We start from the raw sequence: 21,293 nt of genomic DNA on the forward strand, positions 1-21,293 counted from the left end.
GCTAGCTTCCAGATGAGCCACTTAACACATGTAGCTTCATACCAAGTCTTGCTAACACCTACTGCCAAACCCCGCCCCAAACAACTCCCCCCCCCCCCCCCCCCCCCCGGAAAAAAAACATAAAAGAAGCATTAGTACAGGATCTGTGTTCTACAGAGGACACTTGGAGTGTCGGAATACTTCCCTGTAGTCACAGATTGGTCAGTACTACGTGACTGTCTGCCTGCGTGACTGGCTGAGTCAAGTTTCTTGTCCGTCTTCCGTGGCAGAAAATTTAAGAGTTGTTCCCAGTTGCCAGGCCAAATTTGAGTAAAGGAGGAGGAATCTCCTGTTGACCCTTGTTCGTTGAAGAGGGTGCACAGAAGCTTGAAAGAAAGCTTGAAATCTAGTGCATCCAGGCACGGTCGTGGAGCGCACCTTTACGTTTGTCCTACGTGATGCTTGCAGGTCGATAGAGTATACAGCCTCCACTTCCACATCAGAGTCTGACGAGTGCATCTCATTTGAAAACTGTCTTCAGATTTTACGGGTCAATAAAGTCATTATTTAACATCTTCCATGCAGTGGAGTTCCTTAACTTAGATTTGCTTGCCCCAGTGGAGAGCTTAAAATACACTGTTTTGCTTCAGAAGTTGTCTTAGGCAGGAATGGTTTGATATCTTTTTTCCCTTCCCCTCAGCCCTAACTTTGGGAGGGACTGGCTCTTCCTAGATGAATAAAAGTTGAAATTTCTAGCGGTTAAAATTCATCTCTAAGAGGTTGATGGAGTTGTAGTACTTTATCCGACGAAAGGGTCTTTTGGCATGGTGGACCTGTTCAGGACATCTTTTATGATAAACTGTGTTTGGTGATTATTCCTTCTGCAATAAAAATGGGATTCTTTGCTTGGGCTTCATGCTAGTTTTTCGAAGAGATGGTTTAGATTTTTCCTATCTACTCTGCACATGTCTGTTATTTCCAAAGTTACTTGATAAAGGAGAAGGAACTGTGCATACTTCAGAGCAAATTTTAGCTAGGGAAATGCTAAATTTTGAAAATGTGCAAAGCCCGTTACTATTTGACGCTTCATTCTCTTGCATGTCAGGTATAGTTTCTATTTGCCGTCAGAAATAAGCTCGTGGGAAATATACAGTACAATAGGCATATTATATTATACATATCCACATTCTTTCGTATTTAGCTGTAATGTATGTTTTTATCTCAAAATGACCTTTTCTCTCTCCTTTTATTTTTTCCCCAGGGTCTGGAATACTGTGTCGAAAGATACAGTTTAGGTCTCACAGGTGGAGTCTTTCCCTTGAGCGGGCGGGCCAGCGATATTAAATTACTTAGCTGTCAGACTGTAGAAAAACTTCCCAAATGTGTCGACGGAGAGGATAGCGTTAATGCAGGTTTGTTCTAACGTCCCTGTTTGGTTATTCTAAAATAAGTAGTTTTGGAATCTAAGCAATGATTGCTGTTCTGTACCCCAGTCTGTGAGTCTTGAATACCTTTACAGACTAGCTTGTTGGGCTTATTTAAAATGGGTGCTTAAGTTATATGGGACTTCTTCAAAGGAAAAAATAAGTTGTATTTTATGCTTGCTGACATGCTATAGCAATGTATGGTGGAGTCACCTGCATGATGCTTGCCAGTCGTTTTATTCCTCCAGCTGTCATCTTTGAACAATAAGATGATGCTCCCCATTGCTTAGGAGTGTTACCTGAATTTTTCTTTCCCTGTTCCAACCTATGTCTGCATCTGCATCCAGCTGGTGGCCGGTCACAAGTGGTGTTCCCCAGGGCTGGGTATTGGGGCCAGTTCTGTTTAATATCTCTGTCAATGATCTGGACGAGGGGATTGAGTGCACCCTCAGTAAGTTTGCAGATGACACCAAGTTGGGTGGGAGTGTTGATCTGCTTGAGGGTCTACAGAGGCTCTGTGGAGGGATCTGGACAGGCTGGCTCAATGGGCCAAGGCCAACTGTATGAGGTTCATCAAGGCTAAGTGCCAGGTCCTGCTCTTGGGTCACAAGAACCCCATGCAACACTACAGGCTTGGGAAGGAGTGGCTGGAAAGCTGCCTGGCTTTGGGCCCCTCGCTACAAGAAAGACATTGAGGTGCTGGAGTGCATCCAAAGAAGGGCAACAGAGCTGGTGAAGGGTCTGGAGAACAAGTCTTACGGGGGGCAGCTGAGGCAACTGGGGTTGTTTAGCCTGGAGAAGAGGAGGCTGAGGGGAGACCTTACCGCTCCCTATGAGTACCTGAAAGGAGGTTGTAGCGAGGTGTAGTGTTGGTCTCTTCTCCCAGGTAGCAAGTGATAGGACGAGAGGAAATAGCCTCAAGTTGCGCCTGGGGAGGTTCAGGTTGGATATTAGGAAAAATTTCTTCACTGACTGGGTTACGAAGCATTGGAACAGGCTGCCCGGGGGTGAGTCGCCATCCCTGGAGGTATGTAAAAGACAGGGAGACGTGGCGCTTAGGGACGTGGTTTGGTGGCGGACTTGGCAGTTGGGTTTAGGGTTGGGCTCAATGAGCATAAAGGTCTTTTCCAACCTAAGCAACTCTATGATTCTATGATCTGCCTGTCCATTTCTTCCTCTCTAAATCTAATAGGTTCCTACACCTGCAAGTTCTTAAAGCAATAGCTTTCCTTGTCCATATGCACAGTTAAAACTCCTACGACGTCTTTCATTATCTTGCAATAATTAAATGTCCATCTCTGGGTTTACAACTTCTCTTATGCTCTGACCATATTTTTGAGCCCGCTGCAGTGATAACTTTCATGGCCCTTTGTTTTGACTGCATTATTCACCTTCCCTCTCTTCTTACTGGCCTTTACTGATGTATGATGTTTACAAAGAAGACACTTGCATGATCTTTCTAGGCTACTTCTGTTTATCATCTTTGACTTAGTCCTGAAGCGGCAACTTGCATCTCTTTTGTGATGCCACCCTCTGTCAACAGTGTGTCCAAATCTAACAAAAACCCCTTTGGATTTTCTCCACTCGTGTCACGTTTCTGAGGAGAGTGCCTCCTAAAAGCTTGTTAAAAACAAACACACACCACCACTCCACCACACCCGACAAAAAAAAAACCCAAACCAAAATAAGAACAACAAAGCCCCTTTCTGTCTCCTTTTTATGAAGCATGAGGCATGGAGAAATACCTGTAATTTCTCTGATGGTTTCTAATTAGCTCTTATTCAGAATCTGTTCAAGTGAAGTTCTAGGCACACAGGAGCTGCTGTTGGATGTGGGTTGAGGCTAGCAACGAAGCTGTCTTCTGAATTATGAAATTAATTGGTATCTTCAAAGGCACTTGCAGCAGCTACAAAACGGAAGCGGCACAGGTGTTCACAATGAAACGTGGTAAAGTGTGTGAGGATCCCTAAACGTAATGATGAATTCAGCAGAGAACAGAGAAACATTTTGCCAAACAAACTGTTGCCGCCTTCCTTACTCTACTAGGGTAAATGATATACCACATCCTTTGCTTCCATCTGGAGAATGCGTTCTCCCCAGAGAAGACAAACCATTCCACTTATTGAGAGAAGTGGAGTATAACATTGTGAATGTTTTATGTTAAAATCTTTATTCCAATTTCCCGTTTGTTGGGTTTGGGGTTTTTGTATTTGTTTTGTGTGATAATTGTGTTCGTTCATTCTGAATGTGCTGGAAAGGAGCTATTCTTAAAACCTGTAATTGAGTCCAATCTGGAAATTAGTAGTGCCTGCTGAGTGATACAAGAAGAGGGGGCAGTATGACTGAAACCTGTCACAGAGATGTTTGCTATTCCGTAAATTTTTTTGTTATTCTCAGTGAGTGTTGTGCTTCGTGAGTGATATAACAGAATTAAGCCAAAATAGGAAGTGGTGTTTTAAACATATCAGCTATAGCGTTATTTTCTACAAACAAGAAACAATGTCTTGTCTTTTACAGTAGTATCGCCTGACACCAGTGTATCAATCTTCAGCTGGCAAGTGAATACATGTGGTCAGGGAAAACCATCTGCTTACTTGGGTGTATTTGACATTAATTGCTGGTATCATGCTCACATGCCAGATTCACTAAGGTATATTTTTATTAAGTTGTTTTCAATATCCCTACAAATCAATCATTTGAAAGTCGGTGTTTAGCTCATGCACTTGCTTGCTTTCAGGCCAGAAGAACTCCTTCATCATTGCCCCTATTTTGCGTTGTGGTCACTGGATACTGTAATAAGCATGACTTCTCCAAACCCCCTTTTGGATATTCTGGTACACGAGCGGAGTCTAAGTCGGGGAGTTCCTCTTTCTCATCCACTACCTGAGCAGTTTTTTCATCCAAGCTCCTACAATTTTGGTAGGTATTTCACTGCTTTTGATAGTGATAAGCTTAAAGTGAGGTCAAATGCCATTTATTGGTTCTCCTGTTCGTTGTTTGTCACTCAAAACCCATCTGAAACCAAAAAGCCCCAAACCCTCACAAGCTCAACCCTTGATTACGTTGTACTAACAAGGTGTTTAATGCTGTGACACATACCTGACAGTCTGCTGAGGTTTGGGTTTTGGTGCTTTTGTAATGTAGCCTGTGAAGTGGTGATGGTCATCAAATGAAATGAGGTTGAACTGAAGCTCAGAGCAGAGCACCTCGCTAGCACTAGAGATAAAATTTCTACACGCAGTAATTATTTTCAAAAAAAAAAGTTTGGAAGTGATCTGACGAAGAAAATGGGTACTCAGTTACAGCTTTCCAGATACTGCTATTTACAAAACGTAAACTGGTCATAAGCTAAGTGCGAGAGTATGGAAGGCTGTCAAACGTTCATTGTCTCTGCAGGTGGTACGTGCTTGCTGAACTCCGGAGTTGTTCATATGACTTGCATTGGCTTCCAGAAGGAGGTGATCTTTTACTGTATCTTTATTGAGAATGGCAAGAGATGAACCTTTCCTCTGTTTTCTATTGCACTGCTTTCAGTGTCGGAGATCATTTTATGCCCATCCTGCCCATCCACACGCATGACGGCAATTGTGTCCTGCCAGTTTTATGCAAATGGTAACATTTTAGGTCCACTCTTGGGACTGTAAAACTACCACTGTCTCCTGTTGAAGCACGCTGAGGAATTGAATGTCTAGAGCGGAATACAACGTTGCTGTTGTAGGAGCAAGAACAAAAATGTTGTGGAAGTTGGGGAAAGCTGTTACTTCTGCATTACCCATCAGTGGAACTGCGTCCATAGTCTTGAGTTAGGGTTTTGATGCCTGATTAACTTGAAAAAGGAGGGCAGAATGGAGAAAATGAAATATTACTTAACTGTTTGAGAAAAATGATTTTTTTTCTCCCGCACTTGGCCAAACTGAAACTTCCAAGCCACTGCACAGCTTGTGACAAATAATTTTGAATTAAATTTCAGCTCACTAAGTGTTTCCAACATAAATCGACTTGTGCACAAACAAGCACAGAAAGGGTCTTCCAAAGCGTGATTTGGAGTTGTGTGCTAGCTTTAGCTTATACAGAATATATTTTGTGTCAGTGTTCAGGGTCAAAAAAGGTCTGTGTATTGACAGAGAAGCTAGAGAATACTTAATTAAGCATTGCAAGGGCTGACCTTTTGTTTTACAGGATATTTTTTATAAATCGTAGCGGTTAGTTTGGCTGCCGTCTTTAAGACTCTACCTAGTAGTGCTTACCGATGCAAGCTTTCTAACAATTTAAGCGAACATTTGTATTATTTCTCTTAGCGATTATTCAGAACCTTAGTGACTGGATAACACTGCTGTCTTAATCCGTAGTTTTTGATTAATGTTTCAGGCCTTGAATTTTTTAAAGAAATGTGGTCCTTTAAGAAGTGAAGCCATTCATGATAGCTACAAGAGGTGTCTTGTAGCTGGCTTGCTGCCTCCAAGACGCGTTGATGTCCAGCCATCCAGTTTGAGTCAGGTGAGTGCGTATCAGGGAATCAAGGGGGAAATACATCCATCTTGTCTGACAGGGCTGTAGAGGCTACAAGACATGATAATCTGATTTTCCTATTATTCGCGAGTTGCATTGAAATGCAGGTGTTGACTTGAGTTAGCAGAAGTTACAGTATTCTTCAATCCAAACTACCGAGTTTGAGTGGGGGCAGCACTAAGAGATCTGCGTTGAGAGACCCATCTCTTAATTCCGTGCCACAGATGGGCACAAGGAAGCGTGCAGGCAGTGCTGGTCATGCGCAACATAAAGCATCTTTCCCTCACAACAACCTTCACCCCATCGGTTTCTCAAAGCATTATGTTCATGCAGTAGCTGACTATGGGGGTGTCTCACTCGGATGCGAGCTGTTGCAAACATCAGCTTGCTGCACTAGACGTGATCACTTGCTTCCAAGGAATTGGGCTGTGGTAAACAGTTACTCTTGTCAGCTCTGCCCGACAACTTCATCACCGCTCCCCCTCATCTTCCCTTCATCAGTAGGCTTTCCTGCAGCCTCTCAAAGCAGATCTTCACCTCTGTAGCCTCGTAGCCCAATTTACTCTGCTTAGAGTGCCCCCTTGTTGCTGCAACACCTGCATCGCCTTTATCTCATGACACCCACTATCTTCTCTCTGCTTTGTCCCCCCATAGGGACTCCACCCCCCTCGTCACAGGTTTTCCATTTGCAGTGCACCAACCTTTCTCTCTCATCTGAAGAGTTTCATGAGAGACGGAGCCTTTGTGATGAACAGCCCCTCTTCACCCAGGCAGGATCCAAGCTAAACGATTAGCTAGCTGGTCGTCACACAGTGGAGCCATTGGTAGGAAGGGGAGAGCGGTCTTCTCACTGCCCTCATCTTCCTGTCTACTGGATTGTTCACCAGATTTGTGGAAATGCGTTAAGGCAAATAACACTTCTGCACAGTGTGGTAGCTAACATAAGTTTCTTGGCAAGCTGCCCTAGCCCACAGACTGCTTATTTTGCAAGCCTGACGTAGACTCTTGCATTCAAATGGGATGTTCTGATGTCAGCTCCGGTTTGGAAATAGCTTGGGAAATCAAGACGCGTTTTAAGAACCTTTGCTGAATTGTGGCCATATCATTCAGAGACTTGTTATGCATTTGAGCAGGGATTTCTTTTGAAAGTTAGTAAGACAAGTTTCGGAGTTAGGGTCAAGAAGCTGGGTTTGGAGTTTTGTTTGCCACCATAAGTAGTATCTGGTGTGTTTCCTCGTCTGAAACCCATTTTCAGAAAAAGATGGACATATCATATGTGTATTCTAATGGGTAGAAATTGCTTTGAATGTAATGATTTTGCCTAGAAGGGAAAGCTACTTTTGAATGTCTTTAAAAAAACCACATTAAAAAAAAAACAAACAAAGAAAAAAACAAAAAAAAAAAGTAAAATTTTATGAAGGCTCATTTCACCTGAAAGAAGTATCACAACACCAGCTGAAATTAGCTGCTACTTAATAATCGCACGTCTGTGCATAGCTGTGCATTATCCTGCTCAAGGATTACCACTGCATTATAATACAGTATTTGAGCAGCCTAAAATTTAAACCTATTAGAATTTAAATGTTTCACGTCTTTTTCTGTCATTTTAGAAAATGATAAAGTTTTGGGTGTCTGAACTGCTTTATGTCTTCAGAGTCTAGGAAGCTGCTTGACCTTAGCTTCACTGTTTCCGTGCAAGCGTTGCACCGTTGTCTTTGCTCTGTCCCCTTCACGCATTCCTGATGGCAAACTTCTACGTGCAAAATGCGTGACGGGTATTAGCAGAGGATGTTACCGGAAACAGTTAATTGGAACTCGGTAAACTGAGACTATGCTGCAGAGGCATGCAAATAAAGGTTAGAATCAGCCTTCAGTAAGTTGCAATGTTAGAGGAAAAGTTTAACGTGTTTCTCAGACCAACAAGCAGTGCAGCCTGTGGCTAGAGTCAAGAAAAGGAACGTGGAATTAGCTGCGTGTGTACTAGTGGACTGTGTGATGCCTGAATGAGTGTACAGTTAGAAACAAACGCTTGCTGTTGCTGGTTCAGATACTGAAAGCATGTACGATTCTCTGTTTATGTTGTCGGTTACGTTTAGGAGGAGCGGTTAGAAGCGGTATTGTCAGCTGCTGTCCAGACAGGTTCTTTAGAACTTCTGACTGGATGCATTAAACATTGGGCATCTGAAGGTAATATTTCTTACGTTGTTCTTATGTTATCTATTTTTCTAGTTTGCAATTGTCGATTCATTTCTTTTTTGTTTTCTTTTTTTAAAGCGCAGCCAAGTTCTGCTGCTAATTTACGGTTTGTTCTTGAGTGGACATGGAACAAAGTGATCTATGCAAAAGATGAGTTTGACCAAATATGTGAGTACTAGTGTAGTCATTCTGCAAACATAAAATGGTTCTTTCTAATTGAGCGTATTCAGGAATGTGGCGGTATATGGTACCGCACGGGGTTCTTTAAGCGTACTTTGAAACTCTGAAATTGCTCTGCAGGCTAATGATGTAATATTTATTCTTGAAAAGGTGTTCCGCTGTTTGATGGCTCTCGCAACTTTGTTGACCCGCAGACATTACAGTCTCTTCAGCACTGCCAGTTGCTTTTGAGCAACCTTAGCACGGTCTTAACCTGTTTTCTATCAGAAGCACAAGAGCTTACTGGAAAAGGTTTGTAATGGTATCTATGAAATCTTTGGTATGTTTTACTAAGATTTGGAATTATGCTTGAGTTGTAAGTGTGGAAAGATGAGCTTCTGTTGGTTTTGATGATTGGAAGACAGCCAAATTTAGCTGGGAGAAGGGGCTTAAATCTGAGAAGTTGGGACTACCACTTAATATGCGTTGATTTCAGGGAAATAGTTGGTTGTGGAGTTCATGCAAGTGGGTAGGGGAGGCTACATTCAGCAAGAAGCTGTGTAAGCAGCTGGGTGGAGATTCCAGCAACCGGATGTGGTAGCGCTGCAAATGATTCCTTTTAATTCTTAGCTAGCAATTTATAATTGCATGCGAATATTGTACTGCAAATTGCTAGAAAATACAAAGGAAGCACAAATGAGTAACTTGTGAAATAAGTTACTTGAGTTTCTGTAGCTTTTTATGTTATCACTTGTCCTTGGCATATTGAGGGGGAAAAGAAGACTATCCCTTTGCTACGGTAAAAATCCCCACTACGTGAAGAACAAGTGTCTTATTTGTGAGTGTATTTAATAGTTCTGGCTTGAGGGTTTTTTTCTTTTAACCTTTAGTGGATCTGGTTCTTTGTAGGGGTTGCTTTTTTGTTTTGGTGGTGAATGTGGTTTTTTTTCTTCAAATAAGAAGGTGCTACAGAGCGCGAAATGCAAAGACCATGATTTCTACCGCGTTCCTTTGATTCTTTCTATTTGGGATGATGAAGGGGGTTTTGTAAAAATGAAAGGAATTGGATAACAAAAATCATCTTACGCCTTTTTTTCAGGTTTTACTGACTTGACAAACAAGCAGGTGGTAACTGGCCTCCTTTCTTTGTATGCACGAGTGGTCATCTGGTTCTGTCGATCCAGTCTCCTTCCAGAGGGTTTAGGTAAGCATAACCTGTAATACATTTGTAACCGGGAGACTATCCAGTAAGTGATTCCGATGAACACATGCTTAGCCGTGTTTTTGTAAATGTTTTGTCAGTGCTGAAGTTCTGTTGGTGAAACGGAGATTCTCCTGTTTTTTTCAAATGCATAGTGTAGAATAATGCAAGCAGTTTCTTTCCTGGATGTTCCTTAGAAAGAGCAATAAGCCTCTGACTTGAAGGAGTTGCTTGTGTCCACAGCTTGAAAGACTTGGGATTTTAAACAAATTACTGTTACACAACAAATACTGGAATGCTTGTTTTTACAGCAAAGGCATTACCTGCGTGTTTGGAACTTTTTATTCATTGCTTGAGGAAAAAATACACCTCAGCAAGACTTCTTTATTTGGGTGGATTATAAAGTCTATTGTCAGCCTTCATTGTCTCACAAATGCTCACAGGACATGTTTAAGAAACCATTCCCTTTGAGAATTGTCCTTTCTGTAGTGAGCTTCCGCTTACAGTACGTGTTCTAAATGCTACCTCAATTGTAAACTTGAAATGGCACTTGAGAGAAGAAGGAGTTGAGTCTTGTGTCTTACCACTCCTTTAGCAAAGGCAGAAAGAGGATCGGCTTCTTTCAAAGTTGGAGGCTTGCCTGTGTGCTTCTTGATGCTTAGCTCATATGATCGTCTGTCTTTTAGTCAAACGTTTTAGTTTCAAAATGTGATATTGCTTCTTTAACTTGCTTTTACTTTATTGCCTGTAGATGATGATGCGCGTTTGGGTAGACCTTTCTACAATTACCCTCTGATTCAGAGCTACTACACTGGTCATCGACAGAAACTTGAGCGTTTATCAAGGTAAGCCTTACAGGAGAACTCGAGAACACTTCCACTGTGAAATGAGAAGTGGCAGTGAGTGGCTTTGCTATCGACAGTTGGTATTTGCTCTGCTTAATGCAGTTGCCAGCAATCCTCTTCACTTCAGTGATGCATGCGTTCTCTTGAACACGGAGGTTACTTTCCTGTGTTACAATATTTGTATATACCTCTGCTTAGTACCACTTGTTGGCATCGTCGTTTCTTGGTAGCGTGCTTAATCCGGCAGCCAATCTGTATCATTTGGTACTACTGAAAAAGGTCATGTGTTCAGGAGAGGGTCAGCGATCTCCCGTTCAGCAAAGCACGGCGTTCACAGAACAGGTGCTTTGGACAGAGAAGAAAGCAAGTTTTAAAAACAAAACAAACCTCATCTCGTTTATTAACTAGCGAGCGATGGTAATAGCTGTATTGGCCTAAATCACAAGTACATTTGTGTGATTTAATGAGATAGTCAGAGTTTGATGTAGTTGGCACACCTAGCACTCTACTGGCTGTTGGATAAAAGTCACTTGCCGAACGTGAACTCTCTTTGCTGCGCTAGCTCACTAGCATATAGGTGATACGCCTTGGATTGGACGATAATAGATTTTTCTTTGGAAATTGTGCTGAAAACTAAATAAAGAGCTCAAAGAAGCTTAGGCTATGGCACCGCGAACAAGAAGAGGATGCTGCAAGATGAGTTAAGGTGCAAGCTGCGGCGTAGTAGCTATTGACTTTAAAGTTCATCTTACTTAGCTTACTTCTCAAGTAACTTACATACCGGCTCAGGTGTTCCTTAGAAGCATACAACCTCCAGTGTGCTCTTTCTGCTTCTTATGATGGGGAAATGAAAGGGTAGTGTCCCAGTCAGCCAAAGATTGCGATGGACTTGTGAAGAAAGCAATTTTTAAAGGTTCACCCATCCATGGTTGTAATGGTCTGTGCATAGAAACATAATGGGTATGTGCATAGAAACATAAATGCTGCTTAAGATGACACTAAACTTCACCTGTATGCTCAGCTTTCTGAAAACAACTTTTTTCAGTAACAAAAGTGAGATGCTGAGAACAAAATCTGAACTTTCCGTGGTGTTGTCTTCTCACAGCTGTGTATTGGAACACTCCAACGGGAGGCATTAGACTTGCGTTAAAGAATAGTCCTGGTATTTTGATACTGTTCCGTTTCCTCTGTTAGACAGTAGGAGAGTGGTTATTTCTGGCACATAAAAAACTTAGTTCACACTTCCTTTGTACTACAAGACAACAAAAGAGAAAACCTGAAAACGAAAAGGTCCCTTAGTAGGAGAGCTTTCCAGGATGTCTGTTTGGAAGTCCTCTAACAATTCAGTATGATCTATCAAAGATCTTTCATCTGACTCAGACATTCCTTTCATGTGCCGTTTCAAGTCATAATCATGCCTTTGTGTGTTTGTCACTTTCTTTGCCTCGTGGGAGCTTTTTTTTGTTTGGTTTGTCTGGAGGAGATCTGTTACACTGAGAGGCTGGAATTAGTGTTTGACTCTCCAAATCCTTGCTACCTTTTGTTCCAGAGGAAAATGGGATTCTGACTGCTTGATGATTGATGGAATGGTTTCCCAGTTAGGAGACCAAGTTGAGAAGTTGTGGCGGAGAGATGAAGGAGGAACTGGGAAATACCCACCTGCTAGTTTACACGTGAGTGTTATGTTCACTGAAAACAGCAACGAACCCCCCAAAGCCCCACCCAAAAGCCAATGATTGATGAAAGACAGGAGTTTTTAAAGAACTTTTGATTTTTCATTTTCAGGCACTGCTGGATCTCTATTTGCTAGAAGGCATTGAAGAAAGCTACAAACATGCAATTGTATCCTTTCTCGTTATTTTTACTACACCTTCAGTATACGCACATAAATGTTCTTAAATGTTTGTCACCTGCGCGTTTAATAACGTTTTTGAATTTATGCTTCCAACACAGTGCAAGTGAACACGTTTGGTTTAGAATGGAGATGTGGACAGGAGCGTTGTTTTATTTCTTTGTACTGTGGATTCTTTACGATTTATTTTGTTTTAATGTTTTGTTGCAAAGTCTTTTCTGACATGCGAAAACAGGTTTACTAAGAAATGTTAAAGCTAAAACTCTCCCTTGGTTTTTCTCAAAACTTAGCACAGTTTTTAATTTTTTAAAGCACCCGTGTCTGTAGCAAATGACAGCTTACTAGGATGATGCAGTAATACGTGCTGCTTGAGAGCAGAAGGATTTCTAACCGGTACCTGATTTTTGCCCAAGTCTTCTGTCTTCCTGCCCAGATAGCAGTGCTTGCTTTTGTTCTGTTAGAAGTGCAGGCACACGGAATAAGAAAGAGAGAGAAGAGAAAAGTCATTGGGCAGAAACTTAATTTTTAAGCTGCTGAAATCTACAGAATTACTTTTTGTTGTTTGCTGCCTAACCCGAGAGGGGAGCCTAGAGAGCAAGGGGTTTAAAAAGGGTTGTACCCCAGAGCTGTCTTGTTAGAATATGTCCCTAAAAACGGATGTCAGAAAGAGAAAATGACACTACTGATGAGTGATCCGCATACTGTTTTAAATCCAGTGTCAATCATTCAGTGCTAGGTTCTCTTGTAAGGACACCTTAATTTCCATTGTCCTATATACTCTGGAAATGAGGGAAAAAACCAACGGTAGAAATTGTTTGCTTTAATAATTAAGCATTGGATGTTCAGGTGTTTTGAATGTCCAGCTGGTAGCTCCAGTGACTAAAGAGGGAGCCTGAGTTTGTAACAACGGAAGTATTTAAGTATCTAAAGTTAACCTTTCTGAATGCCTTACAGAAATCAAAGAGTATTTCTTTCTGGCTATTTATTCAGAATGCAGTTTTGTGGTTAGGACCTGACCGTCCTCAGGTTATAATAGCTCAAAATGGCCAGACTAATACGGCAGTATTTTCTGCTTCCTACCACTTGTATATTCTGATTTCACTGTGTTTTTCAAAATGTGATGTGATAAATGTTTGGTCTTCCAAATTTATTAGCCTTAACTAGATACTTGATGTCAGACAATTTACTTGCTGCTAGATATCATGCATTCCTTTCCGAATAAAACAGAGACTTCAATCGACTCCTTCCCAACTGCCTTTGCTATCCCTTGGGGACTTGTTAAGCTTGTTGAAGGCTTTTGGCTTCTAGATCACAATGATTACGAAGTAAGTACGTTACAGTTCAGTTAGACATCCCCTACAGTCCAAAGCTGTAATCTGTAAAATGATTTTAAAAAAATCGGTGCTTAGCTAATAACAGGTGCTACAACATTAGAAGCCCTTTTGTCATACTGCTACGACATGTTCAGCAATAAGTTATAATCTGAAATTTTCTTTTAGCCACTTTGACAGGAAATTGATTAAAACAAAGAAGAAATCAACTTTAATAATGCTTGATACTTGAATTTTCAAAGCCATCCATTTAGGTTGTTTTCAGCAGACCGATGGAGCGCTTTCTCAAAGACAGTGTTTTAGGTACTTTAAATACTAAAACGACGATCATAGCAGCAAGGTTTGAGGCAGAAGACTGCAGAAGTGACTGTTCAACCTAATTCATGTTCTTTCTGATGCTGAAGGTTGTTCTTTGCCTGTCACGAAGTTAATATATCTGTTTGTCTGGGAGAACAGCTTATTATTTGGTAATGTATTTATAAAAAGTGGTGTTTGTACACAGAGATTTGGTTACTCTGGAAAAGTGTGAACTACTCCTTTTAAAACACTCGCTTTGTTCTGTACGGCTAACTGGATTTCTTTTTTGCAAATACTTGAGAATTTTTATTTACAGTAGTTAGTCATCTCAGTTTATTTAAGACACGTCCACCCTTACTTAAGGTACTTTTGAATGTTCTTGTGGTGTGCGTGCATGTGCATATCGTAATACACCTGACCTCTAACCTCTACAGAATTCACTGGCCCTGCTCTTTCATCCAGCTACAATCAAAACTGTGTCATGGCAGCACAGGAGAATTATTCAATCCCTGATGTGCCAAGGAGAGCATAGGCGAGCCCTCAGATACCTACAGATGATGAAGCCAGCAATGCCAAGCAGCAGTGAAGTGCGGCTTTTCCTCACTGTGTTGTTGTCCAATAGGTAAAGAAACCTGTCCCACCGTTTTGGCATTCAAATATTGTGAAAGGTGGAGAACAAATAATACGAATCACCATCCCCTAACTTCCCTTTAAACTCTGAATACAGTAGTTTGGGGGCATCTTTTTGGTTATACTATTAGTAAGCCTTTACGTCTCAAAAAATTTAATTACAGGTGTGTGGTGGAGGCCTGGGGTCTGTTGCAGCAACATGCCACCAGGTTAAACATCGAAGAGCTGTTAAAACACGTGTATGAAATCTGTCAGGAGATGGGACTAATGGAAGACTTACTGAAGCTACCTTTCACAGGCACTGAACAAGTAAGTGTGGACACGACAAAAATCTTAATGGTCTCTTTGAAAAGAGAAGAGGCAGAATCATAACAGATTTTTGAAATGTGTTATTTCGCATAGGAGTGTTTGGAGAAGATTTTACAGAGCGACGCTGCTGTTCGGAATCCTAGATTTCCTTTAGACCACCATGTGCAGCGTGCCAACTATATCCCAGCGCTGCAGTCGAATCGTTCAATGAACGTTAATCTTACGGTAAGCATGAAAGTTCTGTCAAGTGTGCAGGTTTCTGTTGGGTGTTACTAACCATTTTTGGTAGTAAATAAAATAAAAATCAATGCTTTGTTTTCTATACCATTCTTTGAAATACTAGGAATAAGTTTCTACACTTTCCGTTACAGCTGAACCTAAAAGTTGAACAAAATATTTCACTACTCCAAAGCTACTGCGTGAAGTTACAAATTAAGTGTTGCAGACCATTGTCAACTCCACTTAACATAGTTTGTTTGCATCTAAGGAATAATGGTTTAGAATGCTGAACGCTGTTTGTGTCACTCCTTTCTGTGGCCTGAAGAGTATGTTGTATGTCATCTCTTGAATCTTGCACACAACTTTATTTTTCTAGCTGAGAGCAGTCTGGATGCCAATCCACAGGTAAAATCTGTGTGCTGGTTTGGTTTTCTTTTTATTTCCTCCAGTTATAGCATGAGCTCTGCGAATCCGCAACTTCTGTTTTACCTCTTTGATGACAGAAATTCTTATCTAACTTCTATTTCTCAAAACAGCCAGAACAAATTTTGCGTTTGGCGAACTTCTGTTATGAATCTGTGATACATGTTCTGTTTTCCGGAACCATAGTTTTCCAGTGGATCGCACTTATAAAGTGGTCTTGGAAGGTTTAGGTCCTGCATTTGAAAACTTTACTTCAGGCAGAAGGTGTGTGTAGGTAGCCTTTTCTTACCTGTTTTAATATTCACATCATTGCGTCCACTGTAATTTGCAGTTGCCCTGAATATTCAGTCATCTCGGACATTGGTGTTACAGGAAAAACAAGGGAAAGCCTGCTATTTCGTAAGGCATTTGAAAATTGCAGGTGAGAACAAGAGGATCGGAGTAAGGTTCTGCCGAGTGCCGGAATTGTTTCAACCAGAAGTTGTAGGTTCTGTTCTTATCCTAGTCTGCCTTGCCCTTTGCTGAAATTACCGGGTGGAATTGGTGTGTGCCGAGGAGTAGAACTTGCTGCTCGTCTGTGCAGTGGCGGTATTGTACAGTATCTGTGGAGGAAATGTATTCACTAATTAGAAATAGCAGAGATAGTTGTGTGCAATGAACTTCTTGTAATCAGTTGCCTTCTTGCTTTATGCTTTTTGTTCATCAGAATGATGGTGAGCCTCGCTTGAGAGAGAGAGCAGTTGCCAGAAGTTCTAGATTGGACCAGTGTGGCAAGATCCTTCCTAGAGTTCAAAGGAAGCTGGCCAGAGAGAGAGCCAAGCCTTACCACTTGCCTTCATCGGTCTCAAGAGAAGGTAATTTTTAGGGGAGGGAAATACAATGGACAACTGACCACGACTTTGATCACACAAGGCTGATATTTTTTCCCCTCTTGCTTTACAGTCGCAAGACCAAAGCCGTTATCAACAGTAACAAAACAAGCAAATGCAGGAAATGTGCATACAAGTGCAACATTCATCAGTAATATATTGTCCAAAAGTGGAGAAGTAGGGGTAGGAAATGAGCAGAAAACCAGTTGCTCACACCGTGATAGGTAAGCAGCCTTTTAAGAAAGTTTAGTCTTGAGCTGCGTGTCTGGAGAGAGAGAGAGAGAGAGAGAGAGAGAGAGAAATCCACTTGAATTATGTTAGTGTTTTGGAGGGAAGGGGCACCTGAATAAAGCTTCCTTTGGCTTTTTTGCACCTACAAGATATAACATTTAAGAATCAATTCATCGTAAGTAATACTTGGAGCGAGAGTTCTTCTGCTATGATAATCTCATTTGTGCAAATACATCTATTTACATTACAGTAAATGTGTTTACAGAATTTAAGGTAGCTGAAACGAAAACCATGGTTGCCAACAAGCTGTTGGTGTACAGGTTTTGGTAGACTTGATTGTGTGATCAAATAGTAATCTTTTACCACTTTGGGCCCAGTTTCTGCTTCGTTTCTGCCTTTTGTTTTGTTTTTTTTTTACTCAAAACCAGGCAGAATTATAAAGAGCAAAAAAGAAGCTAGCAGTTGTCAGATGATTTTCCTAGAGGTGGTATATTCAGGGTGAAACTTGAATTCTGGTACGTTTGGACTTGAGGGGAGTGAAAGTCAGTTACATTTTCCGTCTAATTCTAGGCCTAGAGCTACAGAACCACCAGTCATAGCACGTCCTCTCCCTGATGCGGAGCTGCCCGATGCATTTGTTGGGACACCCGTTAACAAAATTTAGCTTTGTACCTGTTAAAGAAAAGGTCAGCTTGGGGACACAACTAAGTGGAGAATTTGAAGTGGCCCCAGCAGTGAAATGCAGAGGAATTTTCTTCTGACATGAGAATTACACATCACTTGTGCCACGTAAAATTGCATTACTCTTGCCTCAGATGGCAGGGATTTAGGAAATTAAGTGTGACATGTCACGAAATAATGAAAAAACAAGAGAAGGCCTGTAACTTGTTCATGGGCCTGATACATCAGCCCAGCAGTGAGGGTTCACCTGTATTTCTTGTTCCTTGAATGTCTTTGTTAAGTATCACCTCAGATGTCTTGAGCGCAGCATGATTTTATTTCAGGTATTTATTTATGTTCACAGTTTCAATTGTGTCTCTTCACAGATCGCTGGATTTGGTGGTTCGTCCTGTTCCTTCAAGTTCTGCAGCACAGGGTGATAGCTGGCAGTCACCATGCAGCGCTTCTATTTCATTCATGGCACCCAGCCCACTGAAACCAAATATGCTTGGTTCCATCTCACAAAAGAATTTTTCAGGAGCATCAGAGCTGAATTTACTGGAGACACCTCTTGTGGTTAAGGTTTGTGTTTTAAAAAACAGGATCAACCAACCGAAGCAAAAGCCTGTAAACTTTGTTTCACATGAAACCACCACAGTATTTAACACAGACCCTGTTGGATTCAGACTGTGGAATATTTTCAGCATGCGTGTGGTTATTGGACGTAGAATCCTTTTGGAAGCAGGACAAAGTTGGGAACAGTCTTGAAGAGGGAAAGTTTAGTTCTAAGTTAACTGCCGTACGCACATTGTCCCATAGCTTCGTGAAATACTTTGCTCCATGCAATAAAAACGAGTGTAGGTTATAAATTGGACTTCTCAGTACACATAGATCCTTAGAGATGCAATTTGTAGCTTAACCATCTCATTGTTTAAGTGCTCAATAGCTCTGTGGAGTTTGACTTGCATGCCTACAAGCAAGAATGTATATGCTTCCGTTTCTTAATCCACTTAAGGGAATGACAACGTAAGGGATGCCAGTTAAGCGATGTCAGTCTCTGTCAAATTCAGTGATGGCTTTTTGCAGGGATTCTACGTATTGAAGCTTGTGTTAAACTCTCTTTCCATTCACCGCCATCAAACTCTCCTCATGTAAGGAAATAACAACTGACCAATCAATCTTCTTGGTGCTGCTCTTTTTGCCTTTGCCTACCTGAACAGAATAGTAGTGATCTCTCTGAATTATAACCTTTTTCTTCTTACTAACTATTGTCCATATCGTTAAGCTGGTTTCATTCTCTTCCTTTCAAACCCATTCAATACTGTAAAATCTTTTCTGAGCTGACGTAAGGAGACCTGAACGCTTCTAGATGAAGATGTGTAGGTATGTTTACAGCAGTGTCACTTCATTCAGTCCAGTGCGTGGATTGATTAATCCGAGAAGAAAGAAGGTATCGCTGTTGCTTTGCCGATTGCCATTTCTCATGGCAGTGTTTTCAGTTGCTGTATCTGGGGTAGCATTTGAAGCTGTATGCCTTTTAGAAGAGCAGTGTAGATATGGCAAAAGTTACTGGGATGGGAGATAGCATTGCAGACAAGAAGATGCCATATCCTTGTTTCTTCAGAAAATTAATTTGAACGCTAACATTTTATGTTGCATTAATAAAAAAAGAACAAAAGAAGAAAGAAGCCAAAAGAGTCATAAGAAACATTAAACGCATGGTTTTTATACCATTAAGTTTTTTGTCCCTTTGGAAAAAGAGCAGTGCAGAGGCTAATCTTTGTCCTCTCTGCTGGTACAAACTCTGTTTAATTTGAGCTAATACTTTAGTTGTGTGCAATGAACTTCTTGTAATCAGTTACCTTCCTGCTTTATGCTTTTTGTTCATCAGAATGATGGTGAGCCTCGCTTGAGAGAGAGAGCAGTTGCCAGAAGTTCTAGATTGGACCAGTGTGGCAAGATCCTTCCTAGAGTTCAAAGGAAGCTGGCCAGAGAGAGAGCCAAGCCTTACCACTTGCCTTCATCGGTCTCAAGAGAAGGTAATTTTTAGGGGAGGGAAATACAATGGACAACTGACCACGACTTTGATCACACAAGGCTGATATTTTTTCCCCTCTTGCTTTACAGTCGCAAGACCAAAGCCGTTATCAACAGTAACAAAACAAGCAAATGCAGGAAATGTGCATACAAGTGCAACATTCATCAGTAATATATTGTCCAAAAGTGGAGAAGTAGGGGTAGGAAATGAGCAGAAAACCAGTTGCTCACACCGTGATAGGTAAGCAGCCTTTTAAGAAAGTTTAGTCTTGAGCTGCGTGTCTGGAGAGAGAGAGAGAGAGAGAGAGAGAGAGAAATCCACTTGAATTATGTTAGTGTTTTGGAGGGAAGGGGCACCTGAATAAAGCTTCCTTTGGCTTTTTTGCACCTACAAGATATAACATTTGAGAATCAATTCATCGTAAGTAATACTTGGAGCGAGAGTTCTTCTGCTATGATAATCTCATTTGTGCAAATACATCTATTTACATTACAGTAAATGTGTTTACAGAATTTAAGGTAGCTGAAACGAAAACCATGGTTGCCAACAAGCTGTTGGTGTAGACTTGTTGGTGTAGCTGTTTTGGTAGACTTGATTGTGTGATCAAATAGTAATCTTTTACCACTTTGGGCCCAGTTTCTGCTTCGTTTCTGCCTTTTGTTTTGTTTTTTTTACTCAAAACCAGGCAGAATTATAAAGAGCAAAAAAGAAGCTAGCAGTTGTCAGATGATTTTCCTAGAGGTGGTATATTCAAGGTGAAACTTGAATTCGGGTACGTTTGGACTTGAGGGGAGTGAAAGTCAGTTACATTTTCCGTCTAATTCTAGGCCTAGAGCTACAGAACCACCAGTCATAGCACGTCCTCTCCCTGATGCGGAGCTGCCCGATGCATTTGTTGGGACACCCGTTAACAAAATTTAGCTTTGTACCTGTTAAAGAAAAGGTCAGCTTGGGGACACAACTAAGTGGAGAATTTGAAGTGGCCCCAGCAGTGAAATGCAGAGGAATTTTCTTCTGACATGAGAATTACACATCACTTGTGCCACGTAAAATTGCATTACTCTTGCCTCAGATGGCAGGGATTTAGGAAATTAAGTGTGACATGTCACGAAATAATGAAAAAACAAGAGAAGGCCTGTAACTTGTTCATGGGCCTGATACATCAGCCCAGCAGTGAGGGTTCACCTGTATTTCTTGTTCCTTGAATGTCTTTGTTAAGTATCACCTCAGATGTCTTGAGCGCAGCATGATTTTATTTCAGGTATTTATTTATGTTCACAGTTTCAATTGTGTCTCTTCACAGATCGCTGGATTTGGTGGTTCGTCCTGTTCCTTCAAGTTCTGCAGCACAGGGTGATAGCTGGCAGTCACCATGCAGCGCTTGTACTTCATTCATGGCACCCAGCCCACTGAAACCAAATATGCTTGGTTCCATCTCACAAAAGAATTTTTCAGGAGCATCAGAGCTGAATTTACTGGAGACACCTCTTGTGGTTAAGGTTTGTGTTTTAAAAAACAGGATCAACCAACCGAAGCAAAAGCCTGTAAACTTTGTTTCACATGAAACCACCACAGTATTTAACACAGACCCTGTTGGATTCAGACTGTGGAATATTTTCAGCATGCGTGTGGTTATTGGACGTAGAATCCTTTTGGAAGCAGGACAAAGTTGGGAACAGTCTTGAAGAGGGAAAGTTTAGTTCTAAGTTAACTGCCGTACGCACATTGTCCCATAGCTTCGTGAAATACTTTGCTCCATGCAATAAAAACGAGTGTAGGTTATAAATTGGACTTCTCAGTACACATAGATCCTTAGAGATGCAATTTGTAGCTTAACCATCTCATTGTTTAAGTGCTCAATAGCTCTGTGGAGTTTGACTTGCATGCCTACAAGCAAGAATGTATATGCTTCCGTTTCTTAATCCACTTAAGGGAATGACAACGTAAGGGATGCCAGTTAAGCGATGTCAGTCTCTGTCAAATTCAGTGATGGCTTTTTGCAGGGATTCTACGTATTGAAGCTTGTGTTAAACTCTCTTTCCATTCACCGCCATCAAACTCTCCTCATGTAAGGAAATAACAACTGACCAATCAATCTTCTTGGTGCTGCTCTTTTTGCCT

The 21,293-nt window shown here is 41.2% G+C and overlaps 1 protein-coding gene across 1 annotated transcript in view; it reads left to right on the top strand.

Annotated features, from left to right (window-relative positions):
• Positions 1 to 21,293, top strand: part of LOC126051511 (protein ELYS-like) — a 45,008-nt gene that overhangs the window by 7,066 nt on the left and 16,649 nt on the right. Inside the window, exons 7-23 of the mRNA XM_049830826.1 lie at positions 1,241 to 1,391; positions 3,921 to 4,053; positions 4,141 to 4,322; positions 4,800 to 4,861; positions 5,772 to 5,900; positions 8,009 to 8,099; positions 8,187 to 8,276; positions 8,439 to 8,579; positions 9,367 to 9,471; positions 10,220 to 10,313; positions 11,863 to 11,986; positions 12,099 to 12,155; positions 13,344 to 13,490; positions 14,228 to 14,415; positions 14,588 to 14,732; positions 14,826 to 14,957; positions 16,081 to 16,228. Coding sequence (XP_049686783.1) covers positions 1,241 to 1,391; positions 3,921 to 4,053; positions 4,141 to 4,322; positions 4,800 to 4,861; positions 5,772 to 5,900; positions 8,009 to 8,099; positions 8,187 to 8,276; positions 8,439 to 8,579; positions 9,367 to 9,471; positions 10,220 to 10,313; positions 11,863 to 11,986; positions 12,099 to 12,155; positions 13,344 to 13,490; positions 14,228 to 14,415; positions 14,588 to 14,732; positions 14,826 to 14,957; positions 16,081 to 16,228 — 2,119 coding nt within the window. The remainder of the gene's footprint in view (positions 1 to 1,240; positions 1,392 to 3,920; positions 4,054 to 4,140; positions 4,323 to 4,799; positions 4,862 to 5,771; positions 5,901 to 8,008; positions 8,100 to 8,186; positions 8,277 to 8,438; positions 8,580 to 9,366; positions 9,472 to 10,219; positions 10,314 to 11,862; positions 11,987 to 12,098; positions 12,156 to 13,343; positions 13,491 to 14,227; positions 14,416 to 14,587; positions 14,733 to 14,825; positions 14,958 to 16,080; positions 16,229 to 21,293) is intronic.

The sequence above is a fragment of the Accipiter gentilis genome, chromosome 28, assembly GCF_929443795.1.
Source record: "Accipiter gentilis chromosome 28, bAccGen1.1, whole genome shotgun sequence".
NCBI classification, from domain to species: domain Eukaryota; kingdom Metazoa; phylum Chordata; class Aves; order Accipitriformes; family Accipitridae; genus Astur; species Astur gentilis.